We start from the raw sequence: 22,733 nt of genomic DNA on the forward strand, positions 1-22,733 counted from the left end.
ACAGAAAAACCTCAGAGGGTAGAGCTAGAGCAGCATAAGGGGACAGGGGTACAAAACAACCCTAACAGCACAAAGATTGCAGCAGAAGCATCCATGGCTGCTCACAGGAAAGGTGACTTCACATATGCAAAAGATTTAAAATTCCACATCTGCTGTGGGCTGCATGCCACATGCTGTAGCCTGGCTTCTGGAAGATTCCTCAAGGATAGCACAGAGGGCTGAATGCATGCCATGAGGTTAAAGTGAGTGCAGAGGCCTCCAGAAAAGCCATTAGCAAAGAAATCCCATTCATGCCTTTCTTAACTTGGTACCTTCTAGGTATTTGTACTACAATCCCCATCATCCTTGACAATCAGCTATGCTTGCTGAGACAGATAGAAGTTGTAGTATAAAACCTCTGGAGGGCAGTAGGTGGGGAAAGCCCACCCTATAAGCTCCAGCAAGTACCCAGTTACAAATTCTACCAGTTTGTCATGGGTTTAGCAGAAAGGCCAGACTCCAAAAATCCAGTGGGAAGGACTCTTTGCTCTCTGCTCTAGATAGCCTAAGCAGATAGTATTTAGATAGTTTTAACGTTAAAGCAAAAGTAAAACATGATGATAATCTCACAAAAAGGAAAAAATGAGTTCATTTTATTGAATGAAAAACCCCTACACAAAACACAAATATAATGAAACTTCTCACTAAATTATTTGAACAACAAAAAGCAAGTTTTGGGCTTATACAGAATATCTCATTGATCAGAAAAAAATGTACACTGAAAACAGAGGATGCATTAAAATGGGTGTACTAAACACTTGCACCTCTGTAGAAGCACTCACAGTGTTATGTGCATGTGTACAAATATCACATCCCCAAGGAGAGATCTCAGAAAGTCCCCGACAGCAGTTTTACCAACACTTTAAAAAAACAGAGTGGAAGCAACAACAACTATGATTATATCTTTATAATAAACTAAAACAGCTGAACAATAGGTTGATAATATTGATTTAAAAGAAAATCAACATGAACAATTGTTGAACTGGATAAAATTGTAGGATGTTTTTTGTTTTTTAAGCCTGAAACTTGGGGTGGGGAGGGGGTGAGGCAGAAAATTCAATCAGCATTTGCTGTGCTGAGAAGTATGTCTGCCAAAAGTTTTGCAACATTTGTAGGGAGTGCAGGATCACTCTATAGAAGAAAAAAGGACCATAGTGAATCCCCTTCTTAATAAGATACACCTGTAAGCAGCCAAAAATCATTACATGTTTCATTCCATCCCTCTTATATACACGCACATGCAAAGAGAGAGTGAGAGAGAGAAAGGATGGAAAAAGAACACAGATAAGGCACCAAAGGTCTGGCAGATGGGTACAGAGCAGCACTTACCAGATCTGGTGGGGGGAGGGGCTGGCAGGATGATGGCACCTGAAAAAAAGAAGAAATGGAAAACCATCAGTCCAGTTGCACAATCTGCTCTGAGGCCTCCCAGTTTGTCAGCATCCCCAACTCAGACCTTCACAATGCTTTCCCAAATAGCGCCTTCCTCTCTCCATAGTACGAGTTGTGGGGAGGGGAAAGTGACTCTGCCTCACTCCTTGGATTGCCTCTCTGCAAGGCAGGACTGGCCTCTTTTCCCCATCGAGGTATTTGCTTTGGCCTGGGTCGGGCCCTGGTAATGATGGCGCGCACACAGACTGCCATTCATTGTGGCCAGGAGGCGGCACGGCCGGCGCAGGGGTGCGGGGAGCGCTATATTTAGAGAAACTTAAACAGGCTCACCCAAGAAGGAAGCACAGTGAGGCTATTCAGCCCTTTCTCTCTCACCTCATCTGGCTCAACTGCTGCTGCATCCCTGGGTGACCTATAAGAGTACCGTGGGGGAGATCCCAACCATGGTTCTGGAGTAGCAGATGACAGGGAATCCACTCCCTCCCTCGAGAATCTGAGGTCTGCGGAGGTATCAGCCTGGTTTTGGGGCTGTCAGTCCCTCACCCACACCCATGGGTTATTGTTAGCAAAGAACCAAGTTGGAATTTATTAAATCTGACTCATTTCCATCCAACTGCAATTCATTTGCTGGCCATCCCCGTCAAGGCTGCATAACACATGCACATACACACACACAATTCAAGAAATATGTAGGTATGTATGAACATATAAACATCCATTCAGAATGGTTCAGGGTGAACTGAAACAGAACACACAAACATGTGCAAAAATCCTGGTTACTTGTGGTCCTTTCATTAGAGAAAAACAGTTTCAGGATTTGTGGCAGAAGAGCAGGAGAGCATCACTGCATCAAGTAGGGGTGTCTCATCCAGATGCCCTCGACTTACAATTCCCATCACACTGCATAAAGATCACAGGCATTGTAGGCAAAAATATCTGGTGAGTCATACGTTGCCCACCTCAGTTAAATGCTTCACCAACCCACCACTTTTCCACTGATTATGCTCCCCTCCCTGCCCCAGGTCAAATGCTTCCAATTTGCCCATAGAATGCCAGGCACATGGTGTAGGGAGCACACAAAAACCAAACTGTGGATTAGAAATAGGCCGACACATTTTCTAATGTTCTAAGCAGAATATACATTAACTCAGTGGATCTGTCTACTGTGTGATTCATCTGCTGCCTAATAAGAATGCCAAACACTGAGTTGTTGTCGTTCAGTTGCAAAGTTGTGCCTGACTTTTCGTGACCCCATGGACAACATTCCTCCAGTTTCTCCTGTCCTCCACCATCCCCCAGAGCACAGCCAGCCCCACACCCACTGAGAGAGGTGTGTAAAAGACCAGTTCCTCTGAAAAAGGAAGATTCTGTTTCTACACCCATGTTATGCAAAATGTACATCAAATAGTAGACAGGGGAGGTTTTATTTAACAACCTGCAGACAGATAGAGGAACTTGTGTGCAGGCCACCGAGACTACTACAGTTAAAGGTGCCAAAAGGTGGAACCAGGAGGTCACCTACAGGGGCTGAGGCCCCAAATTTCTCACTTGGAGCCCCAAATCTCTGGGAGGTAATCTGCTCTACCATTGTGATGTTCACAAGGGCTCTGATTATCACTATTCCATTTGCTACCCCCCTAATAGCTGACTTTTGGCCCACATGTCCTTCTCTTCCTGCTACCCCCCCCCCCCAAATCTTCCTACCTGAGGTTTTTTCCTGAAATCAAATTCATGGCCTGTTCATACATCCTCTTTTACAAACAAGAAAGTCCTTGCAAGACAAGGTCCTTTAAAGGCACACACAGGGAGAATTTAGTGCAAACATAAATTAGTATGTGCACATTTCTGCAGTATCTTGGCCTGTAAGCCTAACCCCTGGGTCTTTTTGGTGTCCAGCACCATCCCTAAAAGGCACAACTCCATGCAAGTTTGGATATGAAAAACCCCACAATTTTGTGAGGGTATGCTGGGAGTTGTGGGAATTTTTTTTCTGTTTAAACTTGCACAGGATTGCACTCTGCTTCTTTTTAGAGATACTAATGTACCTAAAGGCAATTTATATGGGTTTTGTGGATCCTGTTTATTCCATTGAATTTTTACAACCTCTTCTGCCAAATTTGTCTGCCAGGAAGATTTAAACAGCCTTCCAAAAAACTGAGCTGTATCCAATGTTAGACCTACTTAGAGCAGACCCAATGAAATAAATAGAAGTTAGGCTCAGATTGAAGACTACCCAATATTTCCTTACACTACAGACAGAAGCATGAATTCCATAGGTGGAGAATATCGTATGGAAACTGCCACAGCATTTGAACACACAAGTTTCTAGCCACCTTTGTGTATGAGGATATCATTGTGCAATACACTGGCTGTGTGAAAGAGGCAAAGCCTCTGTGTCCTCAAGGTAATGGGCTACCATCTCATCTCTCATCACCTCCTTGAATTTCAACTTTCTTCCAACCTCTCTTTTTTTCTGCATTGCCCAAAGGCTCTGTATGTCTCATGCCTGAAAGAGGCAAATCAAAGGAAATGATGTGGTTTTGCAGGGGTGTCAGAAAGTGGAATATAGCTGAGAGGAGGGGCAGCCAGCTCCCTGTTGCTCATTTTTGCTGGGCAGGGCTGGTGCCAAGGGTAAAAATAACCGGACACCCGGTGAGGAGCTACACCCCAGCAGGGCCCACCGGCTTACTGCTCCCTATCCCCTCTTCAGCCTGTGTGTTCACCTGCCCAAACAATGCTGGTACTGAGGAAGAGAGGCAGAAATGTCATCGCCTGCCTGCTCGTTGGTGGCAGTGATGAGAAAGTGGCAGAGGCTGGGGTGGGGGCTGAGGGAGAGGGTCCACCGAGGGTGCCGTGCCTGAGGGCCTCAAAAGCTCAGGAGCCGACACCGAGGCTGGGTAATGAAGAAAAGAGCACTGGCAGGAAGAAGGCCGGAGTGCAAATTGGCAGGTCACAGGCCCTTGCCAAAACCAACTATCAACACATTTCAAATTACATGGTGGATGAGCAAGGATACAATTAAGGAAGTAGACACTGTCAGAAGAGAGGCCTGCTGGTCTGTGGCGCAGGGTGTGTTTTTCCTACCCCATTCTCTAATTAAAAACAACAACCGAGTGGTGGAGTGAGTGCTTTCTCTTCAGAAGCCCTGGTGGGTCTGCCGAAGCTGCAGTTGGTACCCACAAGGCACCTAATGAGGATTGTAAAATTATTGGGCTCTTTTATCTTGCCAGCTGAATGACTGCCTTGGCTAGCAGAAGGAAGGTCCCGCCCCATCTCCCTGTCCACCCAGAACAGAGCTCTTCTTTCCACAAGAGGGCCACGTTCATTTCCTGTGGAGCTCCCGGTGGGCCGAAGGAGATGGGGCCCACATACCAGCATTCTTTATTGTAAAGTTGTCAGTGCCACTAACTGGCCTTTAAGAGAGGCATTTCAGTGCTTCAGAATGGAGAAAAACTGCAAAGCCTAGAAGCCACCAAACTAGCAACAATGAGAGGAAAGAGGTGCAGCCTCTAGGAGGATGTCAGTCTGGTCAATGTATCAATAAGAGGGAGAGGACACTGACAAGGAGTGTTGGGAGTGAGTGGACACAGCATCAGCAAGATCATGAGCAGCAGTCAGGTTTCTTACAATTTTTCTTGGGTTGTTCTATGGCCCATTCTTACCAAACCACTCACAAGCCACCCTACAGTGTTTGGATGACACAATAAGCCACACTGAGAGCAAACAACACTACAACAAGCTATGGGTTCTCAGCATGGCTTACTCTTGGTTAACATAAACCATGCTAGTGCCATTGCACCAGGTTTAGCTATTCTGAACAAAAATGCCACACAACCCACCAGGACTTATAATGTTGTGAGCACCAAGTCAACTACCTGATGAGCTAATTTTCATGGCTGATGATGTGTACCCATTCAGCATTCCAAGGGGAGGGCTGTATTCAGAATGAAACTTGAGCTGAATGTTGCAGTTCTGCCTTTTGCAAATACTGATCCCAGAAAGTAGGTAAATATTTGTTATGCAATAGTATTATGTATTCTCTTCATTTGCATGAAATATCCATCATTTTGCATCAAAAGCACCCATATTCTTGTGCAACTTTAACCTTTTCCTGCCAAACTATCTTCTTACTTATAAGAGGAACATACGCGTACATGAAAAATAGCTGTTTCTGCAGTTTGAATGACAACAAAAATAACATAATGAGCTGCACATGTAAGTGAAGCACATGGCCATCATCTTCACAACAACCGTGTGAGATCAGTGAGGATGTTCAAAGATAGGCTGGACATGCACATGGTGGGCATGTCGTGAGCAGAGCCGGCTGGAGCTGGGGGTTAGACTAGATGGCCCAGGAGATCCCTTCTGACTCGCTCTGTTTCTATGTTTCTATTCCAGTTTTCAAAAGATGAACAGAAGGAAGCCAGTAAATGTCATAACAGTTGCAAAGTGTCAGACCCTACAACTGTACTGATTGTCTCAGAGCTGTGTCCATGTGGTTATGGTGCATTTGCAAACTGACAATAACCCACATAGGACTTTCAATTTGCTATTATTTCACGTAGCTCAACAACAACCTTGTGATGAAGGCCAGCATTCCATCCCTATTGCCTCTTCCTTCTATGCTACCTTGCACTGCTTCCTTCTACAGGTAGATTTTAACACATGTATCTCTTATTTCAGGCATTCTAAAAGCAATAAGAAATATTATTGCATATAGTGCTCAATATTAGAGACTTAGGAATGGTTAATGGTCACAACCTGTTTTTCTTTCTACTTTTTAAAATTATGCTTTATGCTATTATTGATGGGAAGGGGGTCAGGAAGGAAAAGCAAAAAAATGTATTACTTGAATTAGCTCAAGGAAAGCCATAACAGTTAAAATAGCCAAGAACCTTGTGGCACCTTAAACATGAAAAGATTTATTGCTGCATAAATTTTCACCATCTAGACCACTTCATCAGATGGAAGTGTTATCTCAGTTGGCAGGTTTACATATACATGGGCGTAGGGAGGGGGGAAGTGTATGTGCTGGATGCAAATGGATGTGAACTGCAAGAAATATGTCTTGTGACAAATAGTGAAAACTTAAATGAAACCAAAATAGCAGGAACAACAATTTACAACAGCATGAGAATATTCATTGTGCTTATTTTGCATATATACACAAATGCATACTGAATTTCAGGATCATTTGAACCCACTGGGCAGTATCCAAAGTGACACTATCATTAATGTAAACTCTGCTGCACAAGCACATTTAGCACGATACTGATAACATATGCTGGCACAGCAAGTTTTCCAGGAGGCCTGTCATGCCAGCTAATGCTATTTGCATGTTGCTAGACATCCCTAATAATAGTAATTTACATCCGAGCTAATGTCATATTGGATACAACCCACTGCTTAATGTTCCCCCTCCCTGACACAACACTGAATACCTGCCAACTGAGGCTAACACTTCATGCAACTGTTGAAGTGGAGACCAGATTGTGAAAGCTTATGTCTGGGCCGCAGGGGAAGGAGACCTCCTAGGTCAGTGGGGCTCCTCACCCACTGCAGCTTTTCTTCCCAATCATACATGAGCTATCCCTGGTGCTCCATGGCAAAGAACCTGTCTTGGACTTCAGCACCATGGATAGATCCTCTAACACCAAAAAAGCCAGGCAGCAACAGCTGAGGAACCCTGCTGACATAGGAGACTGCAGCCTCCCCCGCAGAGCAAGTCCTACTATTGGCCTCAGGTTGGAAGTGGGGAGGAAAGTGTTAGGGGAGATGCTTGTGCCCCACAGCCTATCCATGCTTCATAAACCAGCCAGCTGCCCTCAGTGGAGGATGCTATTCCAGCAACGGTTTTGAAGAAACGGCCCAGTCAGCTTTTGTACATGAAATGGGAGAGGGCGCCATCTTGTTTTTTCACTCAGTGCTTTTGGCTGGCCCTAGCACATGCCACACTTAGTCTTTAAGGCGACACAAGACTCCCAGGGCTTTTCTACAGGAATCTTTTAACCCACCTCTTCACTGAGGCTTCTACTTCTGGATCCCTTTTGGGATGAAGAACAGTGCCATCCCGTGTGTGCTTGTCAGGTGTTTTCCTTTCTCTGCCTTTCTCTCTGTTCAAGCCCCAGGTGGTGTTGTGCTACAGCAGAATAGCACAAATAGACGAGAGTTTCATGCTGCCTTTCAAAGAAATACTAGACTTGTCTAGTTATGGGACCAAAAACACTGTACCAGAAGAGAAGGATGTTGTACAGTACACCCACTAGCTGCCACAAGGGAGGAATCGTGAGTGCACCATAAAAGTTTTCTGCAGAAAGGCTCTTAGGGTGTAATTTTGCACAGAAAAAGTCCTACAACTCCCAGCATGCCACAGCCAAGACTGTTTTCTGCCTAAACTCACATAGGATTACACTGTTTAGTTATTTTTGCAGGTGCAGACTAACAGGCAGAGTGTTCCATGGCAGTTAACCCACTTTGGCATGGAGCTCGGCACCACTGGTATCTCCTATAATGCTCAGACTAAAGGCTGCAATGGATAAGGACCCTTGCTGATACAGTTACCTGCCTCCCTTGGTAACAGGGCAACCTGTCTGGAAATTGTTAGCATATTTCTTACTGTTGTCATGTAGTCCAGCCTTATATGTTAGAGGTGCAGAACCTCTTTCAGCACAGAATACAACCCTGAGACCTTCAAAACGCAAATGCAGCCTTCAGGGCTGCAAGAGCTTTGTCCCTGCTGTATAAGTAGTTCAGTTTTGTTTCCAGCCACGATCGATTAAGACAGAAAGGAAGGAGTGGGTGGGCTAGTACAAACATTTTGCAGGCCGAGGACTTCCAAGGACCTATTTCCAAGGCTGTGTGTGCACAGGTGCAGCCCTAGGACTGCAGTTTCAAAGGAATGGCGCACTGTTTCCCAAAAGATTAAGGCACTGGAGTTAGGATGGTGGATTGCATAGCTGAAAAGAACTTAGGATAACTCATCAATGATCTCAGTATGCAGAATGTGTGGCCCTTCAAATGTACAATTCCCATCAGCCCCAGCCTACACAGTCAATGGTGCGGGCTGCTGGGAATTGTAGTTCAACAACTGGAGGGCCACATGTTCCCCACCCCAATTCTATCTATTTATAGATATCCCTTCTTTGATATCCCACAAAGGGGCAAGAATCCACAGTTCTATGATTCTCATCACAACATAAGCATCTGCCTTTTACTAAGTCAGCCAGCTGGTTCACCCAGTCCAATATAGACTACTCTGACTGGTAGCTGTTCAGGTTATTGGCAGGACTCTTTTCTAGCCCTCCCTGGAGAAGCTGGAGACTGAACCGGGGCCTTTGGCAAGCAAAACAGGTGCTCTGCCACACAGTTCCAACGCACAGCACCCTCCTTTCTCGTCCCTGATACATCCCACATCATCTCATCTCCACCTCACATTGCACTGGCACTCACAGACATGAGCCTCATCCCCAACGTCTTCCTGTGCTCCAGCTGTGGGAAATATCTGGGATGCAGAATGCATATATCACTCATGATGCTCTGGAGGAAGCTTGTAACTGCTGCCGCCACCGCCTCCTCCTCCTTCCAACCCCCCCCCCCGCCCCATCACGCTAGCAAGCTTTGGCCTGGGAAAACATCTGAACCAGCCCATGGGACATGAGGGGAGGTCGCCAGGATGTGGGAAACTCTAGGAGAAAATGAAACATCTACATAGCTTAATAGGCCAACTATGCAGCTAGTGGGCCTCACAGCCTGATTGGCTGGGCTGCTTTTTAAAACAAAGGAAGACATTGCTGTTTTAAGGCATGTTACATCTGCAAAGCACTGGGGCAGGCGATTCTACTGAGTGTGAAGGGATCTTTCTAATCCCCTCCTCTGAGTGCTCCACAGATGGAAACAGAGAAGCACTAAGCAAGAAAGAAAAAGTGCCTAGATCAACATATGCATCTGTCATCAAACCTGAGCCACCTTGATCTCAATCCTTCCTGTCCCCTCTTGTGAGGGATTCACATATGCGGAAGAATGGGCTGGTAGAGGATTGTACCATCCCAGATTGCAAGTTGGCACATGCATCAATTAATATAATTGCAAAACCTCACTCTGTTTTGTCTTGCACTTCTCTTTAAAGTCCTGAACTAGGGGTGCACAACCTTTTTGGCCCTGAGAGCTGCATCCAGTATCTACAGGATAGTTACATATATCCTGAGGTACAGTGGTACCTCAGTTCACAAACGTCTCAGTTCATGACCAAATCAGTTCACAAACAAAAATTTCAGAAAAATTTTGCCTCAGGTTGCGAACTCCGCATCGGGTGACGACCACAATCATGGCCATGTTCCCGCACGAACACGTTCGCAATTGCGGCCATCTTTCCCGCTCACGGTCGCAGACAGACCTGTGGTCACTTGCTGTGAAGCTTATTGAATAATGGCTCCAAAGAAAGTGCAGAGCAAGCATGGTGGTAAAAAGAACGTGCAGAGCGGTAATGAAGGTGACAAGCACGTGCAGATTTTTTGCCAAAATTGACCCTGCAGCTAAGAGACAAAAAAGAGAGAAAACCCCTGAAAGGGAACTCCCCAATGTCCATGTGGAGGGGGACTCTCCTTCCAAATAATAACCTCCCCTCTACACCTAGGTTAGCGTTCTCTACTGTACTGTACTTTGTTATTCTTTGTTACTTTGTTTCAAATTTTTGTGGTTTAAATGGGGAAATTTGACTTGGTTCCTGACCTATTCGGGTCGCGACCAGAGTCGTGGAATGGATTAAGTTCATGAACCAAGGTACCACTGTACCTACATATGTTGTCACCAGCAAGACATGCAGTTTCTCCACCATCCCTATCTAATTAGGAAACCATTGCCTATTTGTAAGTAAGTGGCTCTGAATTGCTCTGCTGCATTTTCAAATAGCATCCCAAAAGCCACGCCTCTGCTCAGAAGGAAGCAGGACTGAATTAATCAGCATTTTCCTTCCCAGGCCTTGGCCCTTCTCCCTGCCAGAGAAAAGCACCTACCCCAATAAGCTACTGATCAGAGAAAGCATATTTTCCCTAACAATAGAGGCATTAGGTAAGGGCATTTTGGCCCTGTCCTGGATGGGGTTACACTCCCTCTAAAGGATGGGGCCCGCAGCTTGGGAGTGCTCCTTGACACAGAGCTGTCCCTGGAAATCCAAGTGACAGCGGTGGCGAGGAGCGCTTTCCTCCAGCTTTGGCTGTTTCATCAGCTGCGACCTTACCTGGACAAGCACTACCTAGCAACAGTGATTCATGCCCTCGTAACTTCCCAGTTGGGTTATTGTAACACACTCTATGTGGGGCTGCCCTTGAAAACAGTCCAGATACTGCAATTGGTACAAAATAGGGCTGCCAAGTTGCTGACAGGGACCGGTGGTTATTCTCAAATAACACTGCTTCTCTACCAGCTTCCCATTGAAGTCCGGGCCCAATTTAAGTTGCTGGTGTTAACCTATAAAGCCCAAAATGGCTTGGGACCAGGATACCTGATGGAATGTCTCCTTCCCTATGAGCCCTTGTGCCCTTTAAGATCTGCAGGAGAGGCTCTGCTCCAGGAACCCTCCCTGAAAGAGGTAAAGATGGTCTCTACCCGGAGCAGGGCCTTTTCTGAGGTGGCACTCAGACTATGGAATGCGCTCCCCAGAGAGGTTCGCCTAGCTCCGACTTCATATTTTTTTCGGCACCAGGTGAAAACCTTTTTATTTGCCCACCACTTTAAGAACTAGGAATTTTAATCTGGTTTTTAACTATCCACAGTCGCATTTTGGTTTTGTTTTTGGTTTTGATCTTGATTTTGTTTTTGACTTTTTTTTCATTGGTGGTATGTTACTGTTGGTTTTATGTACATTCTTAATTATTGTTAATTGTTGTTTTGATTATGGATTGCTTATTTTGATTTCTGTAAGCCATCCTGAGACATTTAGCGTATAGGACAGGGTATAAATATATTACATAAATAAAGATAATCTGGACTGCTGAAAAAAGGTGCACGGGGTGATACTGGATTTGTGGGCTGCCACAGAGGCAGCCAAGGGCAGCTTGGAGAGCCAGTGTGGTGTAGTGGTTAAGAGTGAGGGACTGGAGATCTGGGATCTCTGGGTTCTAGTCCCGGCTCGGCCATGGAGCTCATGGGGTGGCTTGGGACTGATTGCAAGTCCCAACCTACCTCACAGGGTTGTTATTGTGAGGATGAGATGCAGAGGAAGAGGGAAAGCCACCATACTTCCTTGAGTTCCTTGAAAGGAACAAAGGTGGGGTATAAATATAAATATAATAAACAAATAAAATATGGCCCATGGGTTGTGCACCCTTGACATAAATCATTTGGTTTATTAAAAAGGCTGCCTGCACTCATGCAAACCTACTTGGGTATTCAGACTGAGTCACTAGGCGATGTGATTTGAGAAGGGGAGAACCCACTTCATGTGCAAGTACAGGCTCCTGGAAGAAGGACCATTTCCCACATCAGTTCAAAAGGATCTGTATGGGGCACAATACCACAGCAGTTTGGCATTCTGGTCGTCCTTGATGCATTCCCTGCGTGGCTGCCAAGCAAAGGCAAAAGAAAGAGAGAGTGGTTTAAAGGGAATGCAAAGGGGAGCCTGCAGTACAATTCTGGACAAGTCAAGCAACAGCTATGCCAAATGATGCATGCAAACCTTGAGTAGTTTGGGGCTGTTGTCATGGTGGTATATTAAGGGCTAATAAACCCACAGTTTGCAGACATGGTTCAGAGTGTTTCCATTTTTCTGTGAACAACCCACAACTGTTGCAAGCCACAACTGGTTTGTATTACATAATCTCCAAGCAGTGGAATCAGAGGTTGGTAGTACGACATGTGAACTTGGACAACTGCATAGTTTAGTCCCTACATAAGCCAGCTCTCAAGGATCACCTGTCACACTGCCAACCTCCAATTGTGCTGACTGGAGATTGTTTACAGAAACCAGAAGTGGGTTGTTTTCAGTACTTATCTCCTCGAATCATAGGGTAAATTTTGTTTCATTTATTCCATTTCAATTATTCCATTTTCATACTACCCAGTAGCTGAAACTCTTTAGATGGTTTACAAAGTTGAAAAACCATTAAAATATGTTCTACTGTGAACTGTCCAGGAAACCTTCAGGTTATGGGTTAGCATACAAACATTGGCTTGTTGGCAGTAAAGTGATGAAACAACTTTTTACATAAGGCATATAAACAGTCAGCACACAGAGACACATATCAATGCTAAATAATCCACAACAAGGAAAAAACTTCAACCTGATTAAAACCTCATACTATGTTGCCAAATGCCTAAGAGGAAGGTACGATACTGGTCTCAACAGAGAAGGCCAGCTACCTTGCTGCCACCTCCCAAACCTCCTCTAGTCCATGACTGCCATCATGATATACAAACTGGGTCTCTCTCTCTCTCTCTCTCTCTCAGACAGACACTCACACACACACACACACACACACACACACACACAGAGCGAGAGAGTCCCTAATTTGGGGAGACCTATTTTTTTAATTCCTTAATTTAAAACATTATAATAACTCAGTTGTTTTATTGAAATCCTGCCTCTTCTGATGTAGTAAACAAAAAACAAAACAAAAAAAAAAACCCAAAGAAACACCATTCAAAGAAATGCTGGCCATTTTTTAAAAAAACCAGGAACAAACTCAAAACCAACTTGTACTTTTCATTACAGTAAAGAGGAGGTTAACCACAAAGAAGCCATCAGCAACCAAGTCATTTTTTTAAAGCATGCCAAAAAAATATTACTCTATACAGGAATACAGGATGCTGCCTTAGGAAAGCTGCTGTCAGGAAAACTGAACCTAGACCCTTGGTCCCTCCAGCCCTGACTGTCAGCAACTGCCCAGTGTCTCAAGTGGCAGCTTTTTCTATCCCTACCTGGAGATATCAGAGGTTGAACCTGGACCTTGTGCATGCTAAGCATGGATTCTGCTGCTCTTCCTTGCTGTACCCCAAAAGTGAATAAAAGAAGGCATACACAATGCGTCTCCCGGGAGCATATCACACAATCACAAAGTTGCGCAGTCATCACTCACCTAACTTCTGCACTTGGAGAAGGGCCTTCAACAACAGTCTTAGCAAACATGCAAGTTCACATGAAAGCGTGTAGCCCTCCAGATGCCCTGGACATGTGCCGTTATAGGTCCAACCGAACACACGGAGTACAGTGCAGCAGTAAGCTGCTCTGAACTTTAGAAATACAAACATGAGAACTGTTTTATTGAATGAAGGCAAAGTCCATGTAGTCAAGTGCTGTCTCCAACAGGGGTCAGATATCTTTGGGAAGCTCACACGCAACTAAGGCAAAAGAGATGGCTGCCTTTGTTTATCTATTCCCAGCATCTGGATCCAAGCAAAGATGCAGTGGTTGGATCAGGACTGGGGAGAACCCAGGTTCAAATCCCTGCTGAGCTACTGAGTTCACCGAGGAACCTGGAGCTAAACACTTTTGTAGCCTATGGTAGCTCACAAAGCTGTCAGGGGGATGACAGAGTTGGGGAACTGGGGAAAACACGCTGGCTGCCTTGATCTCCTCAGAGGAAAGGCAGGATACAAATTTTAACTCATCATCAGGAGGGGCTATCAGGATTTGGCTATTGTGGCAAATAGAGAGCATAAATGTAGGATATAACTGAATATGCATGCCAATGATACGTAAAAGCAGTTTGTTCAGGGAGCTGGGATTTTTCACCCACTCCTTCCTAGCTTCCACTGACTGACCAGCCTTCCTCCCAGGGCCTACCACCCCCATGTGGAAAGGGACAAATGTATATCTCTGCCAGACCATAGGAAGTTGTTTTACTGAGTCGCACCTTTGGAGACAATGATTAGGGGCAATGGTTCTCCAACATTTCAGGCAGCAATCCTTCCTAGTCCTGCCTGGAGCTGCCAGAGCTTGAACTGGGGGCTCTGTGCATGCAAAGCAGGTGCTCTGCCACTGAGCTACTGTCTCCTCCTGAAGATCAGGGTATAGTCCCTGCATAGTATAGTCCTCCCTTGAAGAACACTCTTCCTGCCCACCTGCTTGGAGATGACAATCCTACACCAGGTAGGTTGCAGTTCTTCTATTTGCTCACATGAAGCACAGGCAGTTTTTTCCCTCTGTCCCAGCGGGGGCAGCATTAAGGGAACCAGCAGCACTGGCTAGCTGTCCCATGGATGGAGACTAAACCTGCTCACTACTGGGCCCTCCTTCCAGCATCGCCACTGCGTCTCCTCCCACTGCGTCCTCCCGGAAATGCTCTCTCCTTTCCAGAGAGCAGAGCTGTGTTTGCAGAAATGGCCCACGATCCCGCAATTAAAAAGAAAGAAAAAATGTCCCCAGAACAAGAACAGCAGCAGCCTGGAGTTAAGTGGCTGGTCCTCCAGCTGCAGCCTTTGGCCTGGCTCCAAGGCCATAATTACACAACTTAGAAGAGTGGCCCCATGTGGGCTTAAGGGGCCAGAGGTCTGGATCTCGGCAGAGTCTATGGCCCAGCTCCTGGGACTGTCCCTGAATCAAGCTCCGTGGGGGAACAACACAGTTCAACCAAATCTGCTAGATAATAGTCAACTGTAGGAATTATTCCAAAATTCAGGGGGCAGGGGTTGCTTGTTAGTTGTATTCCCAGGATGTTAGAAATGTAACCCCAAGGCAGGGAGATGTAGCCTTGGTTTCCTTCCTGTTTCTCGTTTATAGTATAGGGAATGACAAGCTGGATCCCAACTGATTCCCTTCCTGGGAAGCAATTCAACAGCAATATGTGCCTTTAAAACTCTCTGGTTGGAATGCAAGGCATGAGCCGCCTGCTTTGAGGGGACAAAAGGTACCATAGTAGAAGGCAGGTGAATGGCAAGTAAGGAATTACAGTTTCTTGGCCTACCTATTAGCCTGGCTGAAAACTCAGGGAGGGGCAAGGGAGCTGATGAGTGATCTGAGAGTAAACCTCTGATATTGCAGCACTGCCTCTCCCAATACGGTGCCCTCCAAATGTTTTGGACTTCAACACCCATAAGCCCCAGCCAGCATAACTGGTGGTCAGGAATGCTGGGAGCTGAAGTTCAAAACTTGCTCAGAATCCAAGATAGGAGGACAGTAGCAGCCCCAAGAAAAAGAGCGACAAGGAAAAGTAACTACAGGGGATATCGGGACACATATGATGCAGGAGCCTTGATAGAGCTAAGAGAAATAAAAGTCCATATGCTGTCCACCAAAAGCTTTATGCCCACCCCTGAACTGGAAAAAAATCAATTCATTGTACTAAGGGCAAAAAGCTGAGGAAACTCCTGATCAAGTTTCCGCTGTGCCCCAAGTGACCCTTTCCACCTCACATCCATCTGCAGAATGAAGATAATAATACTGGTCTACCTCTCAGGGCTGTTTAGAAAATTCATGTGAAGCATTTTGCACTGTAGAACATGCTATATATTCTCCCTATAATTACTGTTAAATCAGAACCTTAGATTCAAGTCTCTAAAACACACCGTCTTTGTACCTCAGACTGAATCATCAGCAGAAACAGAAGACTTTGGCTTTCAACACAGCACTGAACCTTCTGCATTTCTCTGCGTCTCACCATCCATAGCTACGGGCCTGCTTGCAGACAAAAAGGTTCCCACTGTGCTCAGAAGCAGCTGCACAGCCCCCTGCAGCTTCCCTTCGGATCGTGCCATCTGACCCTTACCTCTTGGCTTGAGCTTGTTCCCATGAGCTGCAGCTGCCCCACTCCTACCAACCTCTAAGTGGTGAACATGGTCCCTCATGCTCCTGTGTGACTGGCGCTTTGTGCCATGCCACACTTCCCTCGCGGAGCATTCCGAGGCTTTAGCCAGAGCCTTTCCACTGCAGCTTTCCTGCTCTGGCAGCCCCAGCATGCCTGGCTGCAAATTATCTGCAGGAAAGTCCCAACAGGAAAGCACAGAGCTACATGACCCTTCATCTATCTCCCAGCATGGCAGTTTCCCAGCTCCGTCTCTTCTTCTGTCTCAGGGACAGTCCAAGCCTTAAAAAAAAAGAATGCAGCTGAGTAATAGGGAAAATGACGGGAAACCAGTCTAAAGGGCTCTGGCCAATGGGCCCCAGTGAGATATGGACTCTTGACGGATGCCCAAGCATGCCTACCCTTGACACTGGCTCTATGTATAGATTTTGAAAGTTGCTGTACTACCCATGGAAACCGGTTGTTACCAAACAATGATGAAGGACTGTTCAGCTACTAACCTTAGGCTGACCTCTGCTTAGTTCTTTTAAATTGTAATCTGAATTCAGGGAAATTCTTGCAACCTATTTGTCACCCAAACATTAAAAACCTGGCTTATGCCACCCAAACCCCCAGGGGGTTACATTCACTCTTTCTTGTGTACCCCAACTTTTACCTCTCTTTCCTTCCTATGTGCGTCATTGAAATTGAGACTGTATGCTCCTCTGGATAATGATCTTGCTCTTGCTCCACATTTATGGAGCTGTGTAAATAATAAATAAAATGATAATGCTTCCCCCTTTCGAGTGTTAAGGCTTGAACTGTGTCCCCCAAAGTAATTAAGCTGTTTTCAGGGCTCCAAGAGAGCCAAAACTTTTCATGCACCCTGCTTCCAGTATTTTTTAACACTGAGCGGTCAAAAATGCAGGATGCAGTGTTTGTCTCATAATAGCGGCACGTACACTTCAGCACAGAACTAACAGACCCACACAAGGAACAGAATGTCAGGCTGTGGGAGTTTTCTTGCTCCCACACGTACTTGAATAAGCCTTTGCAGTGGGGGAGATTCCCAACAGGCACGAGGAACATGTGTCTATGCTGAATATATACTGAATTTCAAATTGCATGGAGTGACCTGGTTTGCACTAAGACGGCAAGGGAAATAAAGTACAGCAGCTTATTTCACCTGTCCCACGTACCTGTTGGGTTTGAGTGATTCCCCTCAACAGTGTGGCTTGTGATCCTGGGGATAGTGGCTTGTTGCCACGGTTAGCAAGCCAAGCCAGAATAAACATGCCAGTTTTAGAGTGCTGGGGTGGCTGGTTAGTCAGGGCAGTAAGACACTCTAGCAGGTGAGATGCTGCAACTCCTGCAGGCAGGTGCAGCAGAAAAAATAAGGCTTATTTTCCCTGCTTTGATTCTACAAAACTAGGCCACCATGTCTCCAAAGAGCCCAGAACCCAACTCTCTGATTGACCTTACCTTGGCTTCACATTTCTTATGGGTTGCCACCTTGCACACTGCAACAGAAAAGAAAGAGACATTCCAGAGCTAGACTCTGCAGCCTTAAAGGAAGACACTCTCCTGCATTTTTCACTAAGTAGAGCGCTGTGAACAGGGCAACGGTGAGTTTGGTTGACGGTTTAAAGCCCAGAGCAGCTCTACAGCCACTCTGTGATTAAAGATGCTGGGGAGTGGGAGGCAGCTGTTTAGATGGAAACAGCAAAAGCTATAAGTTACAACCTGCTGGTGGTTTTTGTATTTTTGGCCCCACCCCTTTGAGCTCGGCTTCTGCTTCTTCTGCCTTTGGCCTGCCCACCACTCTCAGGAAGTTTCTCTGAAACAGAATTTAGCCCTTGAAAGGTGGTTGGGATAGCAGGAGAGTTTTTACCTTTACAGACGAGTCCCTGGACTTCAATGGATTCCTTACAAACGACACATGCCTTTTTCTTCTTCTTAAATACCTTCTCTTTGAAGCTGTGAGGCTCAGATACCTTTCCAGGCTGAAATGACAAGCAAAGGCACAAGAATTCGATATGGCGCATACAGCTGGACAGTGTACAGTTTGCACATTTATTTAATCCACAATTCATTTGTTAACATGTCCACGACAGCTAATTTGCTAAAAGGCCACCAAGGTGTTGATCTGAAGCCAGTGAAGGCTGCTTCTCACTGGATGAGCTGCACAGCTGTGGTAGGTAGCAAACTGCAGCAATGTTATTAGGCACAATGGCAGCAGCACACAACTTGTCCATCCAGCAGGCTTCAGCAGAGGGGATATGTGACCCTAACTCATATGTTATATATTGTTCAGCCCAATCCTATGCAGGGTTGGTGCATCACAGATGTAGGTAAGCCTGGCTCTGCACAGAATCTGAACATGTGTTAAATACACTAAGCACCCTTACCGTGCTATCTGTACAACCACAGCAGATGTCACACCTTTTTCTTGTTTTAAATATGATGAGTTGCTCTGTTCATTAGCACTGAGTCCCATACTTCTTTAGCATGAAGATCCCATACTTTGTATTTGGCAAATTGGTAATGGATGTTCCAGTTACACACACACACACACACGTCTGGTACAGCAGTTGGAGTGTTGGACTGGAACAAGGGAAATCTAGATTCTAGTCCTCACCTGGCCATGAAGCTTTGAGCTAGTCAATGGCCTAACCTAGAAAAATAACTCCATGGTCAGGCTCTGTTTAGAATAGTGTGTATCTCCCCATCTCAGAAAGCACTGGAAAATGAAAAGGTCCAGAAAACTAAGGACAGAATGTTATACATGTTTAGACAGAAAGATATCTTTCAACTCCCAGAATTCTCCAGCCAGCCATACTGCTTGGGGAATGCTGGGAGTTAAGTTAAAAAAAAACACACACACAAGTCTCATCATTATAGAATTGCACCTCAGGGTTGCAATCCTAGGCACACATATCTGGGTAGTAGATCCTTTTCAACTCAGTAGGAGATATGCCTAAATTAACATGGATTGTACTCCATAAAGAACATTGGAATGGAGCATATGCCTTATGAGACTGAAACATCTTACTTTATAAAAGACAGAGGACTAAAAGAAGGCACAGAAAGAGAAAAAAATATTTCTTTACTGCCTCTACATGATTTGCGTTTTATAAATGTTTATCTCTCTCATAGCTCTATATAACAATGTCATCTGTTCAAGGTGACTTACAATAAAGTCCAGGAAAGGCAAAAGGACGTATGTCCTCACAGAACATAGAATTAATTTGTGGGATTCACCAGCACAACATGTGAAAATAGAGATTAGCTCAGATGGCCTTTTTAAAAGAAAGTAACTGGAAAAGAAAAGGGTGATTAGATAAGTTCACAGAGCAGCTTTCCCCAACCTGCTGTCTACCAGATGTGCAGAAACACAATTCACAGACCCCGCAACCAGAGTTTCCAGTGGGTGTGTTGGCTATGAATTATGGAAGTTGTACTCCACACATCTGGAGGGTGTGAGGTTCAAGAAGGCCATCATAGAGGAAAGGTTTACTAACATCTGTTAACAGTGACGATTAAATAAGGCCTGCATGTTTAATCAACAGCAAATGATCTTGATGTCCTGCTTATGCTCCTTCTAAAAGGTCCTTACTGGTTTTGCTCTTGGAAGGAACAGATTAGATGAATGTCACTCAAAGATCCTATGATTTCACTGTAAATGTTACAGCCATCAATTAAATATGCACGCTAGTAAAACATAGGTAGTAAAAGGCTTATTTTGCTCTTCAACAGTTTCACACATGTGTCTTAGCATGGCAAGACCTCAGAAGAAGCATTAACTTGTGTGCAAGAAAGAGAGAAAGAAGAGAGAATATCTCTTTTAAGATGATTTAAGTTGTGTTATTTATTAGATTCCATCAATACCTTAAAAAAAGACTCAAAGCAACTTATAAAATTTAAAACAGCTAAAAATTATCCAATAAAATACAACCATCCTGTAAAACAACTAAAACAATAATAACAACCATAAACATTCTGATTCATCTGTCATATACCAAAACATTATTTTAAAAATTGTTTTTAAAAACTAATTATCTTTTTAAAAACAGACAGCTTATTGCCTAATTAATCAGAACACCTATCTAGCCAAAAGATCAAGTGTTCTAACCAATGAACTATTAAGGGTCCAAGCCTATATGTCGTTAGCTGGGAAAAACCCCCTATGACTCCCAGCATTCGCTTTCACCATAGATGCCTGGGGAACGCTAGGAGATGTAGGACTTTGCTCCAGCAGAAAATGAATAGGATTGCACCCTATGTTTTGCAGCTATGACACCGGGTGGCTTTTGATCTGATCCAGCAACACAATTCTAATACAAATAAAATCATATTCAGATGTATGTAATGGAAAAAAACGCAAGCACAAAATTGCTCCACTTATTTATTTATTAAATTTAGATCCTGCCCCATTAGCCAAAAAGGCCCCCAGGAGGACCTTGGAAGAACAAAAACTAAGGGGAGCATTCATGTGATATATTAGAAACTGCACAGGACATTCCTCCGTAAAGTGCAGGCCTAGCATGCAACCCTCTATAGAGAGCAAGAATGTGCATGCTAAGGGTTTATTAGATAAATTCCCTGGAATGGTGGGCCTCGGGTCAATGTTCAGTGTTCTGTTGGAAGGAGGCATGCATCATCCAAATGAACGTAATTATCTCAAGTTAAATGGAGAGAAGAAAAAAACGTACCACTGCTATTTTCATCCTCAATTAAGACTAAGGGGTGGGGTGGGAGGAAATACATACTTTCAACTTTATCTTAGGCAAAGTTTGTCTATGGATAGATGGAGTTAATCCAGAATTTATTACTTAGAAGAACTAGCAAACATTCAGAGCTGTAAGGTATGTGGTGTCTGGAATCGAGCCTTTGCCAAGGTAGCCCTGTAGCTGTGGAATACCTTTCCCAGAGGCTGACCATTGAACATGTTATTGAAGTCTAACATTTTACTGAAGATATTGAACACAGTGCTGTTGCTGAAAACACTAGTCTTGTGTGGATATTCTGCTGAAAATGGCAGTCATGCATGAAAGTACCTTTCAGCTCCGTAGTGTCTCAGTGAATTTAGCGTGTAGAGTGAAGTAGGAACTGCTTAGTCTAACAATGTCAGGACTTTGGGTATGCTAAACCACATATTCCCACCAGTGGCCCTGGGTTCCTCGTATCATGTAACTTTGCCCTTGGGAAGCAAGTTAAGCATTCGTACCATTTTAGCAGACCTCTGGTGGTTTTGGTTTTAATTGTTTTGAGGGAAAATGCTGCTCCCTTTGCTATCATTCTGGTAAACTCTGAACTTTGTCAGAATTATTTGAGATGCTTTCTTATTGAATTAATTCATTGCGAAAGGATTTGAGTTGTCTCTGGCAGCAAAGTGATGCAGGCATGTTGAAAATAAAACAAATACACTGAGGAGAAAACAAATTCTCCCCGGTCTATTGTGCAATGACCCTGTATGTTTTGTTTTTAAAATTTAGCTCACCTCTAAACTGCTTTCTGCGATACATGGAAAGCATCTCTTTGTGGCATGCAATGTGATTTGAATTACATGGTTTGCTTTTTAAATTGGAGATTGCATGTGGATGGGCAGTCCTGCCTCATAGAAGGGAGCTTTTGGGTATTTTGCAACTCTTATCCTGATGAATTATTATTTTATCATTACATTGCACTTATATCTTGCCTTTTTTCCTATTGTGAGAAAACAAAGATGGCTTACAAAGCTCCACTTTATCACAACAACAATGCTGTTTGATAGGCTAGGCTGAAAGCGAATGACTGGCCCAAAGTCACCCTGTGAGCTTCATAGCTGAGCAGGGACTGGAGCCTGGATCTCCCATGTCCCCACGCCTGACACTCAAGCTGCCACACAATGATTATGTTGTTATCTCAGCACACTCAGGGCACAATCTTCAATGACTGCAAGTTTCCAAATTCAAACTCGGAGACTTCTGGTCATTCTATGCAGAGTTGTGGAGGTATTCTTCACTTCCTTGTCCTCCCTGTCAGATAATGAGAGGATCTCCACATGCTTCCAGGCACTAGGAAGTGTGAGAGAACATGTTGCATCAACAGCTGCTTCACTTGTCCCTCCTTCTTGTTATCGTATAACTTTCTCCTGGTCCCTCCCTTTCCTCCTCCTCTTCACTTCTGCAGTAAGCAACATGTGCTCTCTCACTGAGAAAAGCTTAAGCTATCCTTCTTTGATGAAGTGTATAAAGTCATGAAGTTGATCTGAATGTCTTGTAAGCTCTTTCTGGCCTGTATATTTGTCTTCATGCTTTCTTTATATAAGACAACTCTGCTGCCAATCACAGTGCACTTCCCAACACAGGCCCTCCTACGTTTTTCACTTGAAGGATTTTTTCCCCCTATCAAGTTGCAGCCTTTCAGAGAAGGAAGCTGGAGAGGTCTCAGGGTAACTCATATCCTGGTCTCTCCAGTCTCCTCCCCTTTCCAAGGTCACTTTCCTGACTGCAATGGCCAACCAAGATTGATGTCTATTGGTCTTTCTGCATCAGGTTGAAGGGAGACTTCTTCCGTTGCTGCACGCCAAGCCTGGAGTGCTGTCTC

General features: G+C 44.7%; 1 protein-coding gene across 10 annotated transcripts in view; it reads right to left on the bottom strand.

The window, feature by feature from the left end:
* The window catches only part of TNS2 (tensin 2), a 143,145-nt gene that overhangs the window by 47,580 nt on the left and 72,832 nt on the right, over positions 1–22,733 (bottom strand). For 6 of the 10 annotated variants that reach the window (XM_044443337.1, XM_044443335.1, XM_044443332.1 and 3 more), the window contains 3 exons: positions 18,037–18,148; positions 17,628–17,665; positions 1,369–1,407 (listed from right to left, as the gene is read on the bottom strand). In XM_044443337.1, the coding sequence (XP_044299272.1) occupies positions 1,369–1,407; positions 17,628–17,665; positions 18,037–18,148 (189 nt within the window). The other 4 variants (XM_044443343.1, XM_044443342.1, XM_044443341.1 and 1 more) reach the window with 2 other exon arrangements.

Source organism: Varanus komodoensis, unplaced genomic scaffold (genome assembly GCF_004798865.1).
Source record: "Varanus komodoensis strain SLA01 unplaced genomic scaffold, ASM479886v1 scaffold41, whole genome shotgun sequence".
Classification (NCBI taxonomy): domain Eukaryota; kingdom Metazoa; phylum Chordata; class Lepidosauria; order Squamata; family Varanidae; genus Varanus; species Varanus komodoensis.